General features: G+C 38.4%; 1 protein-coding gene across 1 annotated transcript in view; it reads left to right on the top strand.

The window, feature by feature from the left end:
- Positions 1 to 21,114, top strand: part of becn1 (beclin 1, autophagy related) — a 521,809-nt gene that overhangs the window by 15,788 nt on the left and 484,907 nt on the right. Inside the window, exons 2-3 of the mRNA XM_065253401.1 lie at positions 4,218 to 4,348; positions 4,456 to 4,520. Coding sequence (XP_065109473.1) covers positions 4,222 to 4,348; positions 4,456 to 4,520 — 192 coding nt within the window. The 5' untranslated portion in view covers positions 4,218 to 4,221. The remainder of the gene's footprint in view (positions 1 to 4,217; positions 4,349 to 4,455; positions 4,521 to 21,114) is intronic.

The raw sequence follows: 21,114 nt of genomic DNA, 5'->3' as shown, positions 1-21,114 counted from the left end.
ATTTGTCAACGAAACACTGCGCCCCCTCGCTATGCTTTTACGATGGTCTTCGGAATCAAATTTAACTGCCACGCATGTGCCAGGGAGCAAAATCGTATACATTTTTTTTCCCATCACCGGTAGTTAGCCTGCCGGCATCAGAACTGGATGCAAGTCCATCCAGTCATCATACAAAACCGTTTTTACAAAGTCACCAGGTAAAATCTTGATACCTCGATTTATATTCGGAGACATCCTCCAAAGGTATTATTCAACGGTAAATCATTTAACCATGAACTCTTTTTTTCTCTACACTGTAAAAAATCTAATTGTTGGCCCAATTAATTATTTTTTAGTAACTAAGAAAATTGGTTTAACTTATATATATATAATATATATATAATATATATATATATTTTTTGCCCGTCCAACATTTCATTAATTGGATTTTTACAGTGTAAGGAAACCACACCTGGAACTAATTCATTTGCTCGTTTCCAACACCTGAGCATTCCCGCTGTTACCAATCACATTCGCATGTTCACATGCCAATTCAATCGTGTTTTTTCTAATTGCTCAGCGCTTGCATATCAGCTCTTATTTCACGTAAATTTCTATCAGCATTTGCTGCTTGTCTAAACCTCATTATATTGTCATTAAATAACTATAGTTTTCTTTTTAAGCTCTGCTATTTGCATTACTGCACATTTCCCCCAATCAGAAACTATGCAAAGGTTTTTTTTTCTTCTGTTTAGTCGTCTTGCCCCTTCAAAGTGCTGGGTGAGCCCCATTCGACCGCAGGTGGGACCTACCCGTCTGGTGCTGTGAGCATTCCAGCTAAAGCTCCCGCAGACGCTGCGAGGGTCCTTCCTGTCAAACACGATGCCCAGTTTTGCTCCAAAAAATTCACGCCTTTTAATATATGCACTCTTGTTTCGACTGCATATGGGGTCTACCTCTCCGATGCCATGGGCATTTCAGGTCCGTTTCCGGATTTTTCTTTGCTGGGCATCTCATTTATTCAACAGTTAAGTCATTCAGGGTAATTAAGTGGCATTAATTTTTATAAACTAATCTTTGGCAAACCTTCATCAGCTATAAACAACTCTAAAACTCTCACCCGTCATCAAAACTATATTTAGAAATAAGCCCATTCGCCCAAACTCCATGCCACCCATTACAATTGACTTAATGTCTAGGTGCCTTTCCGCCTTTCGGCTCAGTCACCACTCCCTCTACCACTCCATCTATACTGCCCGCACGCTGGACGCAGTGTTCATTTTGTGTTTTTTGCTTTTTTCACCGTTCAGGATTTGCAGTCATCTAAAATTTCAGTCCAGTCATCTACCCTACAACTTCTGATTAAAAAGTTCCAAAACCTTGATACAATCTCGTTTTTCTTCAAACAAAGTAAGACTTTCAAATTTAAGAAGGGGCACTTTCTATTTTCAGTTTACCGAACCCCATCCAATTATATAATTCGCTACTAAATTACCTGCAGTACAGACGATCCTGGTCGAAACCTGTTTTGATCCTCTTTTCATCGACAACCGAATTTAAAGGCGGAGTCCATGATGTTTGAAAGCCAGTGTTGATATTTGAAATCGCCTAAACAAACACGCCCCTACCCCAATAGAATCTGGACCTTCTGTTGATAGACCCGCCCCACACATACGCAACCCGGCATTTGATTTGATTTGATTGGCTATAAGTGTGTTTTGGTAGTCGGCCCGTCTCCTTTTCCAAACCGTTTTTCAAACATCGTGGACTCCGCCTTTAATTGGCTACGAAATTTTGGTAAAATTTGTTTTAATCCAGTCTGATATTCAAGCAATTAAATTTTCATTCCGCTAATTCATTCAGCATCAGTGCCCCAACCACTCCCGCTCCAAACGGCCTCTCTAATCAACAAACTTAGGCCCTCAGTTCCCGGATGTCAGAATCATTCAAATTCTACATTAGATTCAACCACTTGCATATCAGAAAATCTTGTGTACGCCTAGTTTGTTTTGTTTGCTTCACCTGCACATTCATTAAAATGAATAAATAATTATATGTATATTTATCTGCATGCGTTTATACTTGTGAGAATACACTGTATGTACAGTATTCGTATATATTTTTTCCCTGCATTTTTTTTCACACACAGTTGCACTCTACCGTGCACGTCGTTGTATGGGCTCCCCGTTTGTTGGCAGTGCGGGATTTTCTTCCACCAATTTAAGTTTTGCCCCTTCAAATCGCTGGTCGAGCCTCATCACTCATAATTTTCTTACCTTTATATTTTCATGTTGAATTTGCAACAGGACCTACCCATCCAATGCTGTGAGCATCTCCGCCAAAAGCTCCCTTTGGATGCTGCGAGGGTCCTCCTGGTCGGACACCAAATTTTTGCCTTTTTAACCCTATTCTAGAGCCTTCCTGTTTGACTGCAGGCGGGACCTACCCGTTCGATGCTGTGAGTATCTCCGTTAAAGCTCCCTTCGGATGCTGCGAGGGTTCTCCCGGTCGAACACCAAAATTTTTGCTTTTTAAACCTTATATCAAGCATTTCCTTTTTAATACAGGTGGGACCTACCCATCCGATGCAGCGAGCATCTTCGCTCAAGCTCCCTTCGGATGCAGCGAGGGTCCTCCCGGTTGGACGCTTAATTTTGCTTATTTAAAAAATGTATCGTAAAGCATTCCCCTTTGACTGCTGGCAATAACTTCCCGTCTGATGCTGTGAGCACCTCAGCCAAAGCCCCCGTCAGATGCTGCAAGGGTCTTCCCGGTCAAACGCCTAATTCGAATTTTGCTTGTCTCGCTTATTAAATTTCTCACCGTCCTCACCAGCATTTCCCCTCTGCATGTGGAGACGTCTCGTTCGATGCTGCTAGCATCTCAACCAAAGCTCTCGTTGGACACTGCAGCGGCCTTCCAGTGAATTGGCCTTAACTCGTTTAATTCCGCACCTTGTTCTAGTTCGCTAATGCGCTCCCCGTTTGACTGCTGGCGGGACTTTCCCGTCCGATGCTGCGAGCATCTCAGACAATGCCCCCGTCGGATGCTGCGAGAGCCCTCCCAGTCAAACCACTAGTTTTCCCACCGCTTTCTATAGGTCTTTACGCTTACACTTTTTGGGGATGTTTTTTCTGGCTGCTGTCTGTCATTTATGTGGCATTTTTGGGGAGTACTCTGGGTTCGGGCTAAAATTCCGAGCTCGGAGCCCTCTCCTCGGACAGCACGCCAAATATGCTTTATCTCATTCCCTATCGATTACATGTTAATGCGAACTCGTGAAATGAAGTTTATTTAACTAAGTTCGGGAGGAGCATGGTCATGTGATCCAACCAATCAGTGCAAAGAGGTGCCTATAAATGGCAGTCCCTCACCTCTGTCCCGTGACAGATTTTTTGCAGCATCCCTCCTCCACCCCATCACCTCACTCTCATCTAGATTCATTCATCACAGTTAAAGAGAGGGGAGTACTCTGGGTTCGGGCTAAAATTCCGAGCTCGGAGCCCTCTCCTCGGACAGCACGCCAAATATGCTTTATCTCATTCCCTATCGATTACATGTTAATGCGAACTCGTGAAATACACATAAATGGTTATAACTTCGTAACGAAAAGAGATTTTTTCACCAAATTTGATACGCTGATGTAGGACCACAGTCTGAGGCTACACAAAAAAATTATATGCTTGCACCACTAGTTGGCCTTATAATTGAACAAAACCTTTGATATCAAGCCAGCCCTATGGTCATACAACTGTTTCTTCACTAAACTAAAGTGTATAGTCATTAAACTAGCTAGATGTAACACAATCATGACCTGATGTTGCATGCACAATTTTGTCATTGCGCCATCTACTGGTTTTGGCTTGACCCCGGTGATTGCTGCTTGCAGCTATATTTTGGACATGCTATTCGTTCGCCTACTGCTTTTTGCCTACTATATGGTATGGCAGTATGCGGTTTCGGATTCAGTCGAAGCCTCTTTTGCTAAAATCATGCGACTTGGCCAGTTTGAAACAAGCTCTGAACCAAATGATTCGAAACAAAAGATTCATAAAAGTTTAGAAGCTTCAGAAGCAGTGCTTCGAAAGCGACCATCACTAGTTTTAACATGGTAAATTACTTTCAAGAACAAAGAATATGTATTACCATTGTACAATTTTTTAAGCATGCTTTTACCATGGAACAATACCCATAAATGCGTTATTTATTTATTTATGTTTGTATTATATTCCCTGCAGCAGTATGGAGGGTTTGAAGTCCTCTAGCAGCACCATGCAGGTGAGTTTTGTCTGTCAGCGCTGCAGTCAGCCTTTAAAGCTGGACACATCCTTCAACGTGTTAGACAGAGTGACCATCCATGAACTCACTGGTATGTTTATCAGCACATATGTCACACATTCTTGTCTCACAAGTTAAAGAGAGCTTAAGTAAATTATTCAATAGCAAGTAGTTTTGACTTGACTTTTTTATGTGCAGCTCCGTTAGTAACTGTAACAACCAGTAAACAGCCAGACAGCTGTGAGGGCAGCAGTGTTCCTGAGGTGAGTATACCAAGATACTATTAAAGGCGGATTGCACGATTTCTGAAAAATGCTTTGGAAAAGGGAGTTGGGCCGACTACCATAATACACTTGTGCCAATCAGCAGTAAGGGGCATGTCTACTAAACAACATCGTTGCCTGGGTTGCCTATGCGTGGAGCAGGTCTATCAAAAGAAGGTCCAGAATTTATTGGGGTAGGGGTGTGTTTGTTTAAAGGGACATTTCACTGGTAGAAACGTTAATCTTTATTGAAAGTGGGTCATATTTGTAGTCGAAATGTAACATACATTTAGAATTTGGTGCCTATTTGACTGAGAAAAGACAGAACGTGACTTTAAGGCGCATTTGTATGGAAATCTACAACTCCCACAATGCACCACATGCAAAGCTCTGCAAGCCACCCCCACTAATCCAGAACACTGCTCCGCTGTATGCTATTGTGTACATAAATGGCACGTTAGTATAAGAAAGAAAATACAACCCCAAATCAGAAAAAGTTGGGACACTGTAGAAATTGTGAATAAAAAAGGAATGGAATAATTTACTAATCTCATAAACTTATATTTTATTTACAATAGAATATTAATAACATATCAAATGCTGAAAGTGAGATATTTTGAAATGTCATGCCAAATATTGGCTCATTTTGGATTTCATGAGAGCTACACATTCCAAAAAAAGTTGGGACAGGTAGCAATAAGAGGCCAGAAAATTTAAATGTACACATAAGGAAAAGCTTAAGGACTAATTTGCAACTTATAAGGTCAATTGGCAATATGATTGGGTATAAAAAAGCCTGTCAGAGTGGCAGTGTCTCTCAGAATTCAAGATGGGCAGAGAATCACCAATTCCCCCAAAGCTGCGGTGAAAAATAGTTTTCTGAGTTTCTCAGAGAAAAATTGCAAAGAGTTTGAAGTTATCATCATCTACAGTGCATAATATCATCCAAAGATGTAGAGAATGTGGAACAATCTCTGTGCGTAAGGGTCAAGGCTGGAAAACGATACTTGATCCCCGTGATCTTCGGGCCCTTAGACGGCACAGCATCGCATACAGGAATGCTACTGTAATGGAAATCCTAACATGGGCTCTGGAATACTTCCTGAAAACATTGTCGTGAACACAATCCACCGTGTCATTAGCCGTTGCCAGCTAAAACTCTATAGGTCAAAAAAGAAGCCATATATAAACATGATCCAGAAGCACAGGCATTTTCTCTGGGCTAAGGCTCATTTAAAATGGACTTTGGCAAAGTGGAAAACTGATCTGTGGTCAGACGAATGAAAATTTGAAGATCTTTTTGGACTAAAGAGGACAATGACAATCCAAGTTGTTATTAGCGCTCATTTCAGAAACCTGCATCTCTGATGGTTTGGGGTTGCATGAGTGTGTGTGGCATGGGCAGCTTACACATCTGGAAAGGCACCATCAATGCTGAAAGGTTTATCCAAGTTTTAGATACATATGATCCCATTCAGACGTCGTCTCTTTCGGAGAAGACCTTCCATTTTCCAACATGACAATGCCAGACCACATACTGCATCAATTACAACGTCAAGACTGCGTAGAAGAAGGATCTGAGTACTGAAATGGCCAGCCTGCAGTCCAGATCTGTCACCCACAGAAAATATTTGGCGCATCATAAAGAGAAAGATGCGACAAAGAAAAACCTAAGACAGTTAAGCAACTAAAAGCCTGTTTTAGACAAGAATGGGACAACATTCCCATTTCTAAACATTGGTCCTCCTCCAGCTGTTCCTTATATGTACATTTAAATTTTCTGGCCTCTTATTGCTACCTGTCCCAACGTTTTTTGGAATGTGTAGCTCTGATGAAATCCAAAATGAGCCAATATTTGGCATGACATTTCAAAATGTCTCACCTTCTACTTTTGATATGTTATCTATATTCTATTGTGAATAAAATATAAGTTTATGAGATTTGTAAATCATTCCATTCCTTTTTTTACTCACAATTTCTACAGTGTCCCAACTTTTTCTGATTTGGGGTTGTAGAAACACTTACTTTATAGTCAGACGTCCGTTTATCCCTGGAGGCTTTGGCTTTCGTTTGCAGTTTAGGATTCTAAAATAAGTATCGAGAACGGCACTGTCCATATTAGGGCTGTGACGATAACCGCGTCACCGCATCACCGCAGTATTGAGATGACTACCGCGGTGCTGAAGTCATCTTCGTCATCACCGCACTTTTTTATATTTTCATTATTTATTTATTTATTTTGCTGGTGAAAGTTACAGAAGTCATATTCTGTATGATATGAACTATACACAGAAGTCATTGTTAATCATAATTTACTGTCTTCCATCCTGTGTTCAGGGCTTCTAGAGAAAAAAACAGCTTTCCGCGCAAGGGGGAGGGATTAAACATATATAGGGGTTTATTATGTGCGCGTGTCTGATTATTGTTATTTAATCACTTAGTTTCAGTACTTGGTGTCTACAGAAAATGTTCAATTAAATACACACAAATAGCCTACTGTCACGGGTGCAATCTTCTTAAACATGAAGCCATTAATTTAAGGGCGTCATGCCCAGGTGCTCTGATATTAATTGCATGCCATGGAACCGTACCAACTCACTCACTGCGCGAATAACTAAATCTCAAGTGCATCTCACAGCCATGCGCATTACATTATTCAGGTGCAAGAAGGTGTCCGGGCAGAATGAAATGCGCATTGGTGATGATAAGAATAGCATAATTATTTAAAACTATAATGGGCAAACATGCCAACTATAGTTATGAAGGCTAGCACGATCGGCTGTAGACCTATATGTCTGACTATCGTAGCGAGGAAATGCCACTATCTAAAATCACATCTTTTGATGATTAACTATCATGTGGCGTTTGTCGGACTTGGGAGCACCAAACATACCTTTAGTAAAGCATAAAACTTCAGCCCAGCAACGACAGTTGGAAATCTCCAAGACTTTTGCGAGATGAGCGAAGTACCAAAGGGACAGCACAGCAGTCGGGCAGGTGAGCGCTAACATACTGACAGCGTGACTCGCTAATGGTTTAAACTAATTTCTCCAGCTCGGGATCAAAAAACTCTTATTACGTTCTTGATTATGTAAATGGGCAGCAGAAATTTAAAGCATTAATTGGAGTATCTATAAGTTTTGCGCAGTTATTTACGGGATGATGCAATAGGCTATTTCGTTTCGTACCTGCTTTGAAAAATTCTAATGAAACATATTAACTATAGCAACATGAAATAGTATTTACTTTCGATATCTTTTGAGTTTAATATGAATTATGGAACAGTTTTTGTCATTGGTTGTAACCCATTTTATTGTGCAATAAATTATTTAACGTTCAACCAGTTGCGTTTGGAGGAATGCGTTATATGCACGGAGTGTTACCCGAAAAACACTCTAAAAATGTCTAAAGAAATTGGAATCAAGGTTTAGCTTACAAGAAACAACGTTAAGCTCGACATGTTCTGTCTAGTTTTTTTTCTGGTTGCTATTTTATGATATGTATTGCACAAAATGGGTTATAAGCAAAGACAAAAAATTATATAATTCCTATTACGTTCAAAACATGTATATAAAAAGCTATGGAAATACATATTATTTCATGTTTTTAATAATAAATAAGAATACTGTTCCCCGATGCTTTACCGGGGGGGTGCGGGGGGGGGGGGGGGGGGGGGTTTATCAGGGGGCGCCTATGTTGATTAAATGTACATATTTTTTTAGTTTAGAATAGCCTATAGGCTAGGCTACTGTAAACTAACATGTATTTTTTATAATTTACTTTTCCTTATATTTATAGCCTATTGCTTTATTATGTTTGTTCTAAAATGTATTTTCTAAAAAAGACTTTTTACTACATAGCTTCGTATGCATCTTTTATTGTAGTTTAGAAGTTGTGTGCAAGTTCGTGCTTGTATTTATCGTTACAGTTCCCTGTTGCAAAGTCCTGTTTGATAATCCGCATACACAGTGATTGACAAAACCCGACAAGTTATCTGACATCAGAAGCAATTTTATTCCACACCCGGCCCGTTTGACATAAACGGGCCGGGTGTTTACTTATTATTATTACACCCGTTACATAAAATATTATGCGGTTCACCCGCGGGTACCCCGACCCTGTCTGAAAACAGACTAAACAAAGTCTGCCTCAAGTTTTTATTACCAATGTCCTTCTCTTCCCAGGAATAATGTAAGTTTCCTTCTAAACAGATTCAACTATCAATGATTCTTGAAACTTTGGCAAAAACATGTCCCACTAAGAAAAGTGCTAATTCTGTTGGAAATTAATAACATTTTCATGAAGAAAAATAATCAATGTTATAATCAGGGGGTCCTTTGCTCATATGTAAGGTTCTTTTATACCCTTATTGGTAGAACTTTATTTTTTAGTATGTGTACTTACCTTGTACATATATGGTAGATAAGTTGTACTATGTGTGGAACTTACTTTTAGGTATCTACATGGTAATTAATTGGTATCATGATTCATGACTGTACTTACTAGTGGTACATACTTGGTAGTTATTATGTAACTCTAGATAAGTACTGGGTAATAACAGATACATACTTATAGTGTATGTATACTGTGTCTAACCAGAAACACTACTGTACTTACAAATAAATGTACAATATAAGTATTTAGTATTTACAGGCAAGTAAGGGTAAATGACAGGTATTTATAGTGTACATATATGATAACTAATATCAAACACTACTGTACTTACAAATTGTATATACACAATCAGTGTGTACTAGTGAATATACCCAGTAGTTAATGCGCATGATAGTCAATGGTTGGGTTTGCCTCACAGTGACATGCATATGATGCTATATCTTAGGTGGTAGGTCCTATGTAATAACTGTGTAAAAAACAACACTTTATTTTACAGTCCTGTTTCCATGCAGTAACCATGGACATACTAGTGAATATACCCAGTAGTTAATGCGCATGATAGTCAATGGTTGGGTTTGCCTCAAAGTGACATGCATATGATGCTATATCTTAGGTGGTAGGTCCTATGTAATAACTGTCTAAAAAGCAACACTTTTTTTTACAGTCCTGTTTCCATGCAGTAACCATGGGCATACTAGTGAATGTACCCAGTAGTTAATGCATACAGTTATGTAATGCTTTGTTTAAAGTACAAAGATACTGAGTACCAAAATGGCATATCAGTAATGTTTGTTCTTAGTTATCATATACGTATGGTATAAGTATGGTATAAGTATAACTTACCACACACACTTATTTGTAAGTACAGTAGTGTTTCTCGTTAGTTACAGTATACATACACCATATGTGCCGGTCATTAACTTAAACTGGCCTTCAGGTACCACACACTTATTGTGTCTATACAATTTGTAAGTACAGTAGTGTTTCTTGTTAGTTACAGTATACATAGACCATATGTGCCGGTCATTAACTTAGACTGGTCTACAGGTACCACACACTTATCATGTATATACAATTTGGAAGTACAGTAGTGTTTCTGGTTTGTTACAGTATACCTACACTATAAGTATGTATCTGTTATTACCCAGTACTTATCTAGAGTTGCATAATAACTACCAAGTATGTACCACCATTAAGTACAGTAATGATAAAAATTGTAGACATGTAGATACCTAAAAGTAAGTACCACACATTTGTTGGTAAGTACAACTTATTTACCATAAACGTACAAGGTAAAGTACACGTACTGTAAAATAAAGTGCTACCAGTTTATTTTTATTTTTTATCAATTTAATGATTATATGCTGGCCCATTGCATACAAAATCAGCTGTCCTCGGTTAAGAGATAATCATTTCAACTTGATTAAAAAAGCCAAAAGTAATAATTGAATTGAATAAAATATTTACCACATGAAAGAGTACATTGTAATATGTATTAAAAACTACAAACAGTAGGTTGTGAACAATATTTACAATAATTTTTTGATTGCTCAAAATGTGTCCCACATATTCGTCACCACCGTCCGATATTTATAAAAATCAATCAAATCAAACAACTACAGGGTCAACTGCATTCCCGAGGACCCCATTTTCAAACCTTCAGCTCTACTGCATGCTTCAAGATCACTCAAGCTCCTGTATGTTTGCTATTTTCTCTTAAACTTGTTCATATTTTTGGACACTGCTAGTATGACAACCATAACATGTCAACACCGTCATCTTTGTATAAAAAATATTAGATTAGATTATGAAATAAATGTAAAATTTTTAAGAAGAGGTCTGAAGTAGCTAGCAACAGAGGGGAAACAAGATGGCTAATGTGAACAACTCATCTATTTCATGTGAAAGAGTAGGTTTTTGTCACCACCGTCAGGTTTTCTGTCTTTTCTGTCAGGTTTTCTGTATTTTAGGAAGTTATGATTTGATATTTGTTAATCACAGTGCTCAGGATTGTTATTTTTTGGACCAAATATTTACATAACGTTTAAGCAAGAAGCCATTGACTTGAGTGGTATACATTTTGAAATTGAATGTTGTAATGAGGCCACTGTCAGACTAGTGTAACAGACTAGTGTCACCACCGTCAGACGGAGTTTTATTTGTTTTAAATGAATATGCTTACAATATGTTTCTCGAGTGCTGTTGAGTTATTAACTCTTTCACCGCCAGCATTTTTATAAAAAGTTGCCAGCCAGCGCCAGCGTTTTTCATGATTTTCACCAAAGTTTAATGCCTTCCAGAAAATGTTCTTCTTTAAATATATAAACATACAATATACCAAATGAAAGAACAGACCCTCTGCTTTCAAACAAAAAAAAACATTTCATTCTACCTTTAGTGGTTCTTTTGCAATCAGCTTTTGAATATGGGTAGGTTTTTGCAAAAACACCATACAGTTGCGGAAGGTGGATAATAGCGGTATTGCGGAAAGACGGAAAATCTCGTCATTGGCGGGGAAGCGTTTTCTCTTAATTGACGAGATATCTCGTCAATGGCGGGGAAAGAGTTAAAGTAATAGTCTCATTTAATACAAAAATATGTTTATTAAAAAAATCATTACTTTTTCTATTTAGGCTTAAAGTAAACGTTGTATGAGTAATAACTGTTAAAACGCCTATTTTATGAAAAAAAAATACAAACAGGGGAGGTTGCACCGGTAAATTGCTGAGCAGCCAAGACCTTGGTCTAAAACAGGGGTGTCCAAATACGTCGATCGCGAAAGAGCACACTCAGGGTGAGGATGTTTTTCGCTCATTTAAGGACTATGCCGACAAAACGCAGCTTCCGATGTCTAAATTAGCATCAATCACCACTGACGGCGCTCCTGCGATGATCGGCCGTTCTAACGGATTCAATGCCAAATGCAAGGAGGAGGATGCTTTTCCCGACTTCCTTAATTATCATTGCATTATACACCAGCAAGCTCTATGTGCGAAAATGCTGAACATGAAAGAGATTATGGATGTATCCATGAAAATCGTTTGTTCTATTCGTGCACGCTCACGTCAGAGATGGCTCTTCAGCACTTTTTTGGAGGAAGCTGACTGCAATAACACTGATCTCCTGCTGCATACAGATGTGAGGTGGTTAAGCAGGGGGAAATTCTTGGAAAGATTTCGAGAGCTGCTGCCTGAGATAAAGGAGTTTCTTCACAATGTTGTCTTCACAAAATACAGAATACAAACAACTTGAGGATGAACAGTGGCTTTTAGATTTGGCCTTTTTGACTGACCTGTCTAACATTCTGAATGAGCTTAATTTAGAGCTGCAGGGTAAAGAGAAGATGGTGGTCAACATGATCAGCTCAGTTAATGCTTTCAAAAGAAAACTGCAGTTTCTCACACCTAAGCTGCAGCGCCATGAATTAGGCAACTTCCAAAACATTGCATCTGAACTGCAAAATCAAGATAAGGAGCCAGCACAACTTGACAGTGAGCGCTACATCGAGCAAATTGAAAAGGTCAGGTCAGACTTTGACAAACGTTTTCAAGACTTTGCTTTACTTGAGCCAGTTGCTACATTTATGTGCTTTCCATTTGGAGATGAACATGAGTTTGAGACTCTGGCCACAGACATGGGAAAGCTGTTTCAGATGAACCCATCACCATTGGAGGATGAGATTTTAGCACTGCAGTCTGACATTGAAGTGAAGGCAAGATCCACTGGACAGTTTTGGAACCTTCTTGCAGAAGAGAAATATCCAAATATCAGAAAATGTGCCACTTATTTATGCGAGTCAGCCTTTTCTCACATGAAGATTATTAAGTCAAAACACTGGTCAACCATGAATGATAACAATTTGGAAGCCTGTTTGAGACTAGCTATAAGTGGATAATGTCCAGATTATGCAAAACTGTCAATTCAGTGCAAGTCAACAGAATAAGATAAATGGCCTAGCTATTGTATTTTGCTGTATTTGTTTTGAGTTAAGTGTTAAAACGAATAATATCAGCACTGTTATTGTTTTGAATCGTTAAATTACATATGCAATATACACGGTACAGCCCTAACAAGCATTTAAATGTAATTTTAAAAAATAAAGCTGTGTTTTTAGCTGGTAGATCTCTGGTTTATCTTTTTAAAAGTAGATCATCATGCCAAAAAGTCTGGACACCCCTGGTCTATAATGATATACCTTTAGATTTTGTAATTTAACTAACTTTTTTTATTTAAACCTGTTTTATCCAAATTCCCAAGAATCACTGCTATTCATGTCTTGCAGTCCCATTTAAGTAGTAAGCTTATTCAGTATTTAGCCTACCTTTTGTTTTTGGACAAATATCTTGTCATTTAATGTGAAACTTTGTGAGTGTCGATCTGAGGCACAGAAGATGAGCAGGCAGCAGTGCGCTGCGTTTATAGCCTTAATTCTGAATAACTAATAGCCTGATAAGTTGATAATATGAGACTACATTTACATGCAGCCAATAACCCGTTCAAATCCGGAATATTAGCAATAACCCGGTCACGCACGACCATGTAAACACCGCCAAAAACACGAATACGCTCATATTCCTGTTTTTAAAATCCCGAATATTAGCCCTGGGTTACCCCTTTTCTAACCCGACATTTTGGTCATGTAAACGGGTATCGGCATATCCCCATCAAAAGGAACATTGATTTGTGTACTGCGCATGTTCTATTCGCAAGGAATCTTGGTCTTTTGAGTACAGCACCACACTTTTAGAGCGATGAGGAAACATATCGCAATAACAGAGCTTTTCACGTTAAATTCATATGCACTTCTTGTTTTTCACATATTGGGCCCTATTTTAATGATCTGAAACGCAAGTGCGAAGCGCAACACGCAAGTGAGTTTGTGGGCGGATCTTGGGCGCTGTTGCTATTTTGCCGGCGTGAGAAATAACTCTTGCGCCGGTCGCAAATCAATAAGGGGTTGGTCTGAAGTAGGTTCATTATTCATAGGTGTGGTTTGGGCGTAACGTCAAATAAACCAATCAGAACGCTATCCAACATTCCCTTTAAATGCAAGGGCGCAAGTTCCATGGCGGGTTGCTATTATTATGACGGATTTACCAGGCGTACGCCAGGAGCGGTTTACAGCCGAGGAGACCGACCTTCTTGTAAGAGCAGTCAAAGACAGAGAAGTTGTTTTGTATGGGGATAGGAGAAACCCGCCCAAATCAGCGTTGGTTAAACAGGCGTGATAGGAAATAGCCACAGTCTCATCAGCTGGCATTCCCATCGTTGTGCCAAGCGATACAATGATGTCAGGAGACGGGGGAATCCCAAGCTTGCCAGCATAAATCGGGCACGCCGTGTAACGGGAGGTGGATCTGCCTCTACACAGGACCTGACGCCAGCAGAGGACATCGCTGCGTCCACCCTCACCGCTGAAAGGGTTTGGGGGCTCTGAAATCGGACCCAAAAAACGCAAGCAAGGTCCAACCCCAAAGTACACTTACAAATCAAGTTCATATACATTAAGGTTTCTTATGAAAACATTTTAATTATTATTTACATAAAATAAACGTAATACAGCCACACAACAAACTTATGAAAATATTTTAATCGTTATTTGCATGAGAATTTTTTAACGCAGCCACACAATAAATAAAAACTATCACCACAATGCTCACCACTATGATTTCCCCTTATCTCGTGTATTAATATTTTTAAGTGTAACAATTTATGATTTGCAAAAATAACTGTTCCATCTGTGTAGATTAGATAAGCAAATTGTGTGCGCGTTGTGCACGCTATACATTATGGTCAAGCATGCGCCCTTAAAATAGCATAATGAACAACCCGCAACGCGCCACTGACTTTAAACTTTTTTTTCTGGTCAGTGGCGCAATTGTTTTTTGAAACTGCAAAATAGCATCAGGGATGGTTTGCGCCGGAACACGCCTGTTTTTTTGCGCTGAACCGCCCAGGGAGCGCAAGTTCATTCCCTAGTTTGCAGACGTGCGTTTGTGGAGGGAAAAACCCGCTGTGCGCCGGTGCAAAATATGAATGATACATGCGTCACTGGGTGCAAGATAGGGCCCCATATATGTATAATCAGAGGCGTCATGCCCATTCAAACCCCAGTACGGTAATGTGCAGTTAACCTCCTCTGTGTAGAAAATGTATGGTTTAAAATGTGACAGTCTCGACGTTATATTTGTAGAAATTTCTAGATTCATCTTCTTGGCACAGTTGCCAAAGTTCACCAGAGTTCACGTGGGCGCGGGATCACACATGCTCACATATGAGATAAAATTTAATGCAAAAATTCGTTCCTCCAATCATTTTATCTAAAAATATTTTTTAAAATCATTATTGAACATTAAAATCTGTTAAGCGTCACCGTCCCGTATACGGGACACCTAACTTTACGTCAATATTGTTCAGGTAAATGTTTATCTATCACTACAAATTATATATTGTTGGAAAGGTCTAAGCCTCTAGAATAGACATTTTAACAGTGTTTTATAAAATAAATTATGTAGGGAGAGTAATTGATTCATTTATGAAGAGAGTGCGCCTCAAAACATTTTTATCCTGCTAAATGTCACTGTTTCGCCAGTGGGGCGCCTACGTTTACTTCAGTGTTTTCCATGTGATTTCTTATCCAATCCTGACAAACTATATATCATTTGAAATCTCTAAGGGTGTAGTTTCGATTTATCATCAGAATTTTGATAAAGAAATGACATAGTGAGAGCCATTTTCTAAAATGCCACAGGTCCACAGGTGGGCCCATGTTGTTATTATATATTGGTAACACGAATACCCTATCTAAACCTAAAATTTCTTGACAAACTATATATCATTGGAAAGCTCTGAGAGTGTAGTTTTCATATTTTATCACCATTTTGGAGAAAATATGAGAGAGTGAGAGTTAGTTTCTAAAATGTCATCGGGCCACAGGTGAACCCAGTTTGTTTATACATATGTATAGCAATAATACCCTATTCCAAACCTAAACAATTTTGACAAACTATATATCATTGGAAAGCTCTAAGAGTGTAGTTATCATATATCTTCGCCATTTTGAGAAAAAAATGATGTAGTGAGAGTCAGTTTCAAAAAGGTCACGGGCCCACATGTAGGCCCAATATGTTTTTACATTTTTCTAACACTAAACCCCCCACCCTAAACCCCAAAAATCTTGATAAACTATATATCACTGGAAAGCTCTCAGAATGTAGTTTTCATATGTCAAAGTCATTTGATGATAGAAATAATTTAGTGACAGTTTTTTGTTACATGCCACCCCCCCCCCCATAGGAATGCATATTAATTTTCTATATTCATAACACTATATACTAGTATAAATCTACAAAAATGTTGACAAACTATATATCATTGGAAAGCTCTTAGAATGTAATTTTCATATTTCAAAATGTTTTAGCAGTAATAATAATGCAGTGACAGCAATTGATTCATTTATGACAAGAGTATGCAGCAAACCGTTGACACCTACTGGCCGTTGTTGGTAAAACCACTAAAACTGTGATACAAACCTCATTTTTTGTGATTTTAACTTGAAATTTGGATCACAACTGCTTGAGACATATTGCTTCATGTTTACATTATTACTTTTTTTTAAAATTTACCTTTTTATAATTTTTTGAATAAAATTAATATTTTATTGGATTATTTTTATTTATTAAAATAAATTTAAACTGCTGTAACAATTTTTCTGTTGAATATTTTCACCTGCTTACAATTCAGTCAAAAACCTTGAATTGTCTTCTTTAAAACAAGATAAAGATTAGGCTTCTAGACCAAAAAATGCCAGAGTTATATTCATTTGAACATGCACTTCAATTTTTCACCCCCCCCCCACTCTAAAGGATAGGACGACGCTTAAGAGGTTAAAATAAATCACGTTGCTATAGCTTATGTCATTTTCATTGTTTATATACTTTATGGATTTAAAATGACATTAATTTCATAATGCATTTGTTGTGCAAAATGCATTAATGACACAATTAAACAATTCATTAAACAAAACTTAAATAAATAAAACATGTCGTTTCTGTTTTAAATATGATACCAATATCATGTCATTATTCCAATTGAATAGTATTTGATATGAAAGTGAGTCAACACTTTTACTTTGGAGTTTTTTGCAAGGCAGGGGCGCTCATATTAGAAATGTAAGTGCCATGGAAAAGACTGAAAGCTCTATAATATAATTCGTTATGATGTATGTGTATGCACAAATTTCTGTGAACTGTACACACTCTGCCCCCTTAAAAAAAATGGTGCATGACGCCCCTGTGTATAATAAAGGCCAAATAGAATTTCAAGTGTTAAGAGAGTAACTTGTTTTTTGTAAATTTCAATTCAAAATGTAATACTATGCTATTCATATTTCGTTAAATCACACAGTGAATGTGTGAAAAAAGTGAAAGATGACAGGATAACCGTAGCGTCGTCTACAGTTATAAAGATTTAAAGATTAAAATTACTTTAATCTAACTGATCAACACAAATACAAAGCGCCATAATATAAATGATTGCTTACCAGCATGAAAACCACTTTCTTTTTCTTTGTATATGTTTCCGTCTCGTTGATAAGGAAGCTGTAGCCAACAACGCCGGTGGCTTTATTATTAACTGACTGAACACTTGACTCTTACCTGGACATTTAGATATGAAATATTTTTCATCAACAGTATCTGCGTGAAACATTATAAACATTGATGATCATCTGCCGACTCGACTGTTTCAGCACGTCCTCTATTTTACGGATAGTCTGCTAAATTAACGGCTTTTTTTCGGTCTGCGTGAGCTAAACATTTTTGTTCTGTAATTTTTTTACTCGCATAGGCTATATTTCTGCATATTTTCGACCAAGTAACTAGGGATGGCGAAAACTAAACATTTTCTTGACCGGCCACCGAGCCAAATTAGCCGGTTGAAACCGGTTAACCGATAGGCCTATTAGTTTAAAATATGCTATGCTATTTAAAATAACAGCCATTTCGAGCCGCGCCTGCAATTTCGCAACTCGCATCTCTCTGCGCTCTGCCTCCGGCTCACACACACACAGACCTAACAACACTTTTTAAATCCCCTACAGCGTGAAACATAAGTCCTGCAAACGCGGCGCCGTGCTTAGTTTCGAAATAGTTTAGGCACTAGGTGATCACGTTGAACTTGAAAATAAAGGCGTTTGTGAAGCTCATTTGAAAATTGCCGCGGCTCATTTAAGAAAATGACAGCTCCGAAGAGACTGTGCTTCAGTTTGGGGTATTAATAATAAAGACATAGGATGATCATCATCACCTTTTCTGTTACCACTGATATATAGATGTAATGTATTTCCAAATCTAAACCCATCTTATGCGGAATGTTGCCTAATAGACTGCAACACGATAAAACCAATGGATTAAACGGGCACCTTCAGAATGTGTAAAAGACGCACCGGCCAAAGCAGGTCTCGCACTGTTTTTGTTCTAGAACAAATGCAGCAAAGATATTTAATGCTTGTATGAGGCATATAGGCCTACGCTGAGTTTTATTTATTTATGATGAGGTGTGTTCTAATTAACAATGCAATGCAAGTGAACTCGCCGTGCCGGCGCCTTCATGCACGGACCGGTAATTATATACTCTGCTATATTTGATTTTTATTTATTAAATACATGCATTTGGTTGATGAAACATTTATTAAAATTAAGATACAATTTATACAAAACGAAATTTACTTTAAAGAAATGCTTTCTACAAAGCAAAACTTAATAAAGTGGTAAAAATCATGTCTGAGGATTTACAGAAACAAAACTTACTCTGCACTTTACTGTTAGCCTAAAATACATAAATGTTAAATATAGCTGCAAAGCAGCGATGCCGTGGTCAAGCCAAAAAGGGCACAGAATGAAGTATCAATAATGACTGTCTTGATTTTAAATCTAAGTTTTCAGTTGATTAAGGCAAAAATTGCAATTTTTCAAATCTTCTTTATCTTGGTGGCGCTGCACCGAAACAATAGATGGTGCCGTGGGTCATGATTGTGATGACACCCACCAAATTTTATATACATATGATTAAGCAATGTTGAGATATAGCCTCAAATGACTTGACCACTGGGGGCACTGCACCAAAACAATAGATGGTGCCTCAGATCATAATTGTGATGACACCCACCAAATATGGTCTACACACAAAAAAGCGATCTGGAGATAAAGCCTCAAAACTCTTAACCACTAGGGGGCACTGAAAAGTTTACAAGGGCTTTCAAAAAATGCTGATGAAATAGGTGGCTCTGTGACAAAACATTCCATGCACCCTCAGTTCATGACATTTACAAGTTGTGAAACATTCACCTATTCATACACTGTCAGCCATGCGAGAGCCATCCAGCTCATCAGGAGCAGTTGGGGTTCTCAATGATACCTCAACACTTGATCAGGTGGAGCTGGGGTTTGAACCACCAACCTTCCGATTTGTAGACAACCTACACTAACCACTGAACCACTGGAAAGACGCACATTAATATGCAAAACTTTTGCAAAGATATAGCCTCAAATCCATTCCGGCGTGCTCGCCATAATATTTGTTGATGCGCTATACAATAACTGATTGGTCTATCAAAATCTTTTTATGACTTTTTGTCTAGAGTCTAGATTGTGTGTACCAATTCCAAGCCAATCAAATGAACGCTGTAGGAGGAGTTTGAAAAAGTTGGTATGCTTTGTAATTGAAAATGGCCATCCGAAAACATTTTGGTATCGTTTGACTCGGCATGCCTCAAGGAATCTAACAATAGCAATTTCATGATTTTAGACTCAATTTTGCAGTATAAAAACAAAAACAGTCACTTTCAAATCTCGTGATCACTAGGTGGCCTTGTGACAAACCGTTCCATGCACCCTCTGTTCATGACTTTGATGACATTGGGGTTAGATGTCTCACTCATGTGACACCTGAACACTTGGTCAGGTGGAGCTGGGGTTTGAACCAGCAACCTTCCGATTTGTAGACAACCTACACTAACCACTGGCAATGCACATTAATGTGCAAAACTTTTGCAAAGATATAGCCACAAATCCATAATTTTAATATCAAGCTAGCATTACATATATACGGAAACGGATCGGCGAATAGACACGAATTCCATAACTTTTTGCCATGAGTGTCTCTAGATGCTAAACACCCATTCTTTACGCAAATTGGACAAAAGCTCTAGGACGAGTTCGAAAAAGTAGGTTTTACAAACAATTTAAAATATCAAAATAATTAGCATAACAGAAATGACGTCATATGGTGCAATCGAATTGGCATGAGCCAAGGAATCAGATGAAACAGAATTGCGTTTCTATGACGTATGGGTCAGCAGTTATAACCAAAAATGCAAGTGAAAATTTGGACTGTTGGTGGCGCTATAGGGTTTGACAAAGACTCCAAATTTGGTGTTGGGACTATTTGGAATGTCCTCTTTGAGTGTGCCAAAATTCATAACTTTCCGACAAAAAAAGTTAAAAATCAAAATGGCCGACCCCCAAAATGGCCGACTGAAAACCATTTGGTATCGTTTGACTCGGCATGCCTCAAGGAATCTAACAATAGCACTTGTATAATTTTAGACTCAAGTTTGCAGTAGTTATAAGCAAAATAGCCATTTTTCAAATCTCGTGAACACTAGGTGGCGCTGTGACGAAACTGGGCACGAACCCTCAGGTCATGACTGCCATCAAAACTACCAAGTGTCGTGTGAATACATTTAACTTTGGCGAAGATACAGCCTCAAATCCGTTTTTACGCACTCTACGTAAAATTCGTTGACGCGGTATACGGAAACGGATTGGCGAATCGACACGAATTCCATAACTTTTTGCCATGACTGTCTCTAGATGCTACACACCCATTCTTTACGCAAATTGGACAAAAGTTCTAGGATGAGTTCGAAAAAGTAGGTTTTACAAACAATTCAAAATATCAAAATAAATAGCATAACCGAAATGACGTCATATGGTGCAATCGAATCTGCATGAGCCAAGGAATCAGAAGAATTGCGTTTCTATGACGTACGGGTCAGCAGTTATAACCAAAAATGTAAGTGAAAATTTGGACTGTTGGTGGCGCTATTGGGTTTGACATAGACACTCCAAATTTGGTGTGTTGACTATTTGGAATGTCCTCTTTGAGTGTGTCAAATTTCATAACTTTCCTACGTACG

Source organism: Paramisgurnus dabryanus, chromosome 1 (genome assembly GCF_030506205.2).
Source record: "Paramisgurnus dabryanus chromosome 1, PD_genome_1.1, whole genome shotgun sequence".
NCBI classification, from domain to species: domain Eukaryota; kingdom Metazoa; phylum Chordata; class Actinopteri; order Cypriniformes; family Cobitidae; genus Paramisgurnus; species Paramisgurnus dabryanus.
Note: the sequence above shows the minus strand (reverse complement) of the source record. Positions and strands in the feature narration are given on the sequence as shown.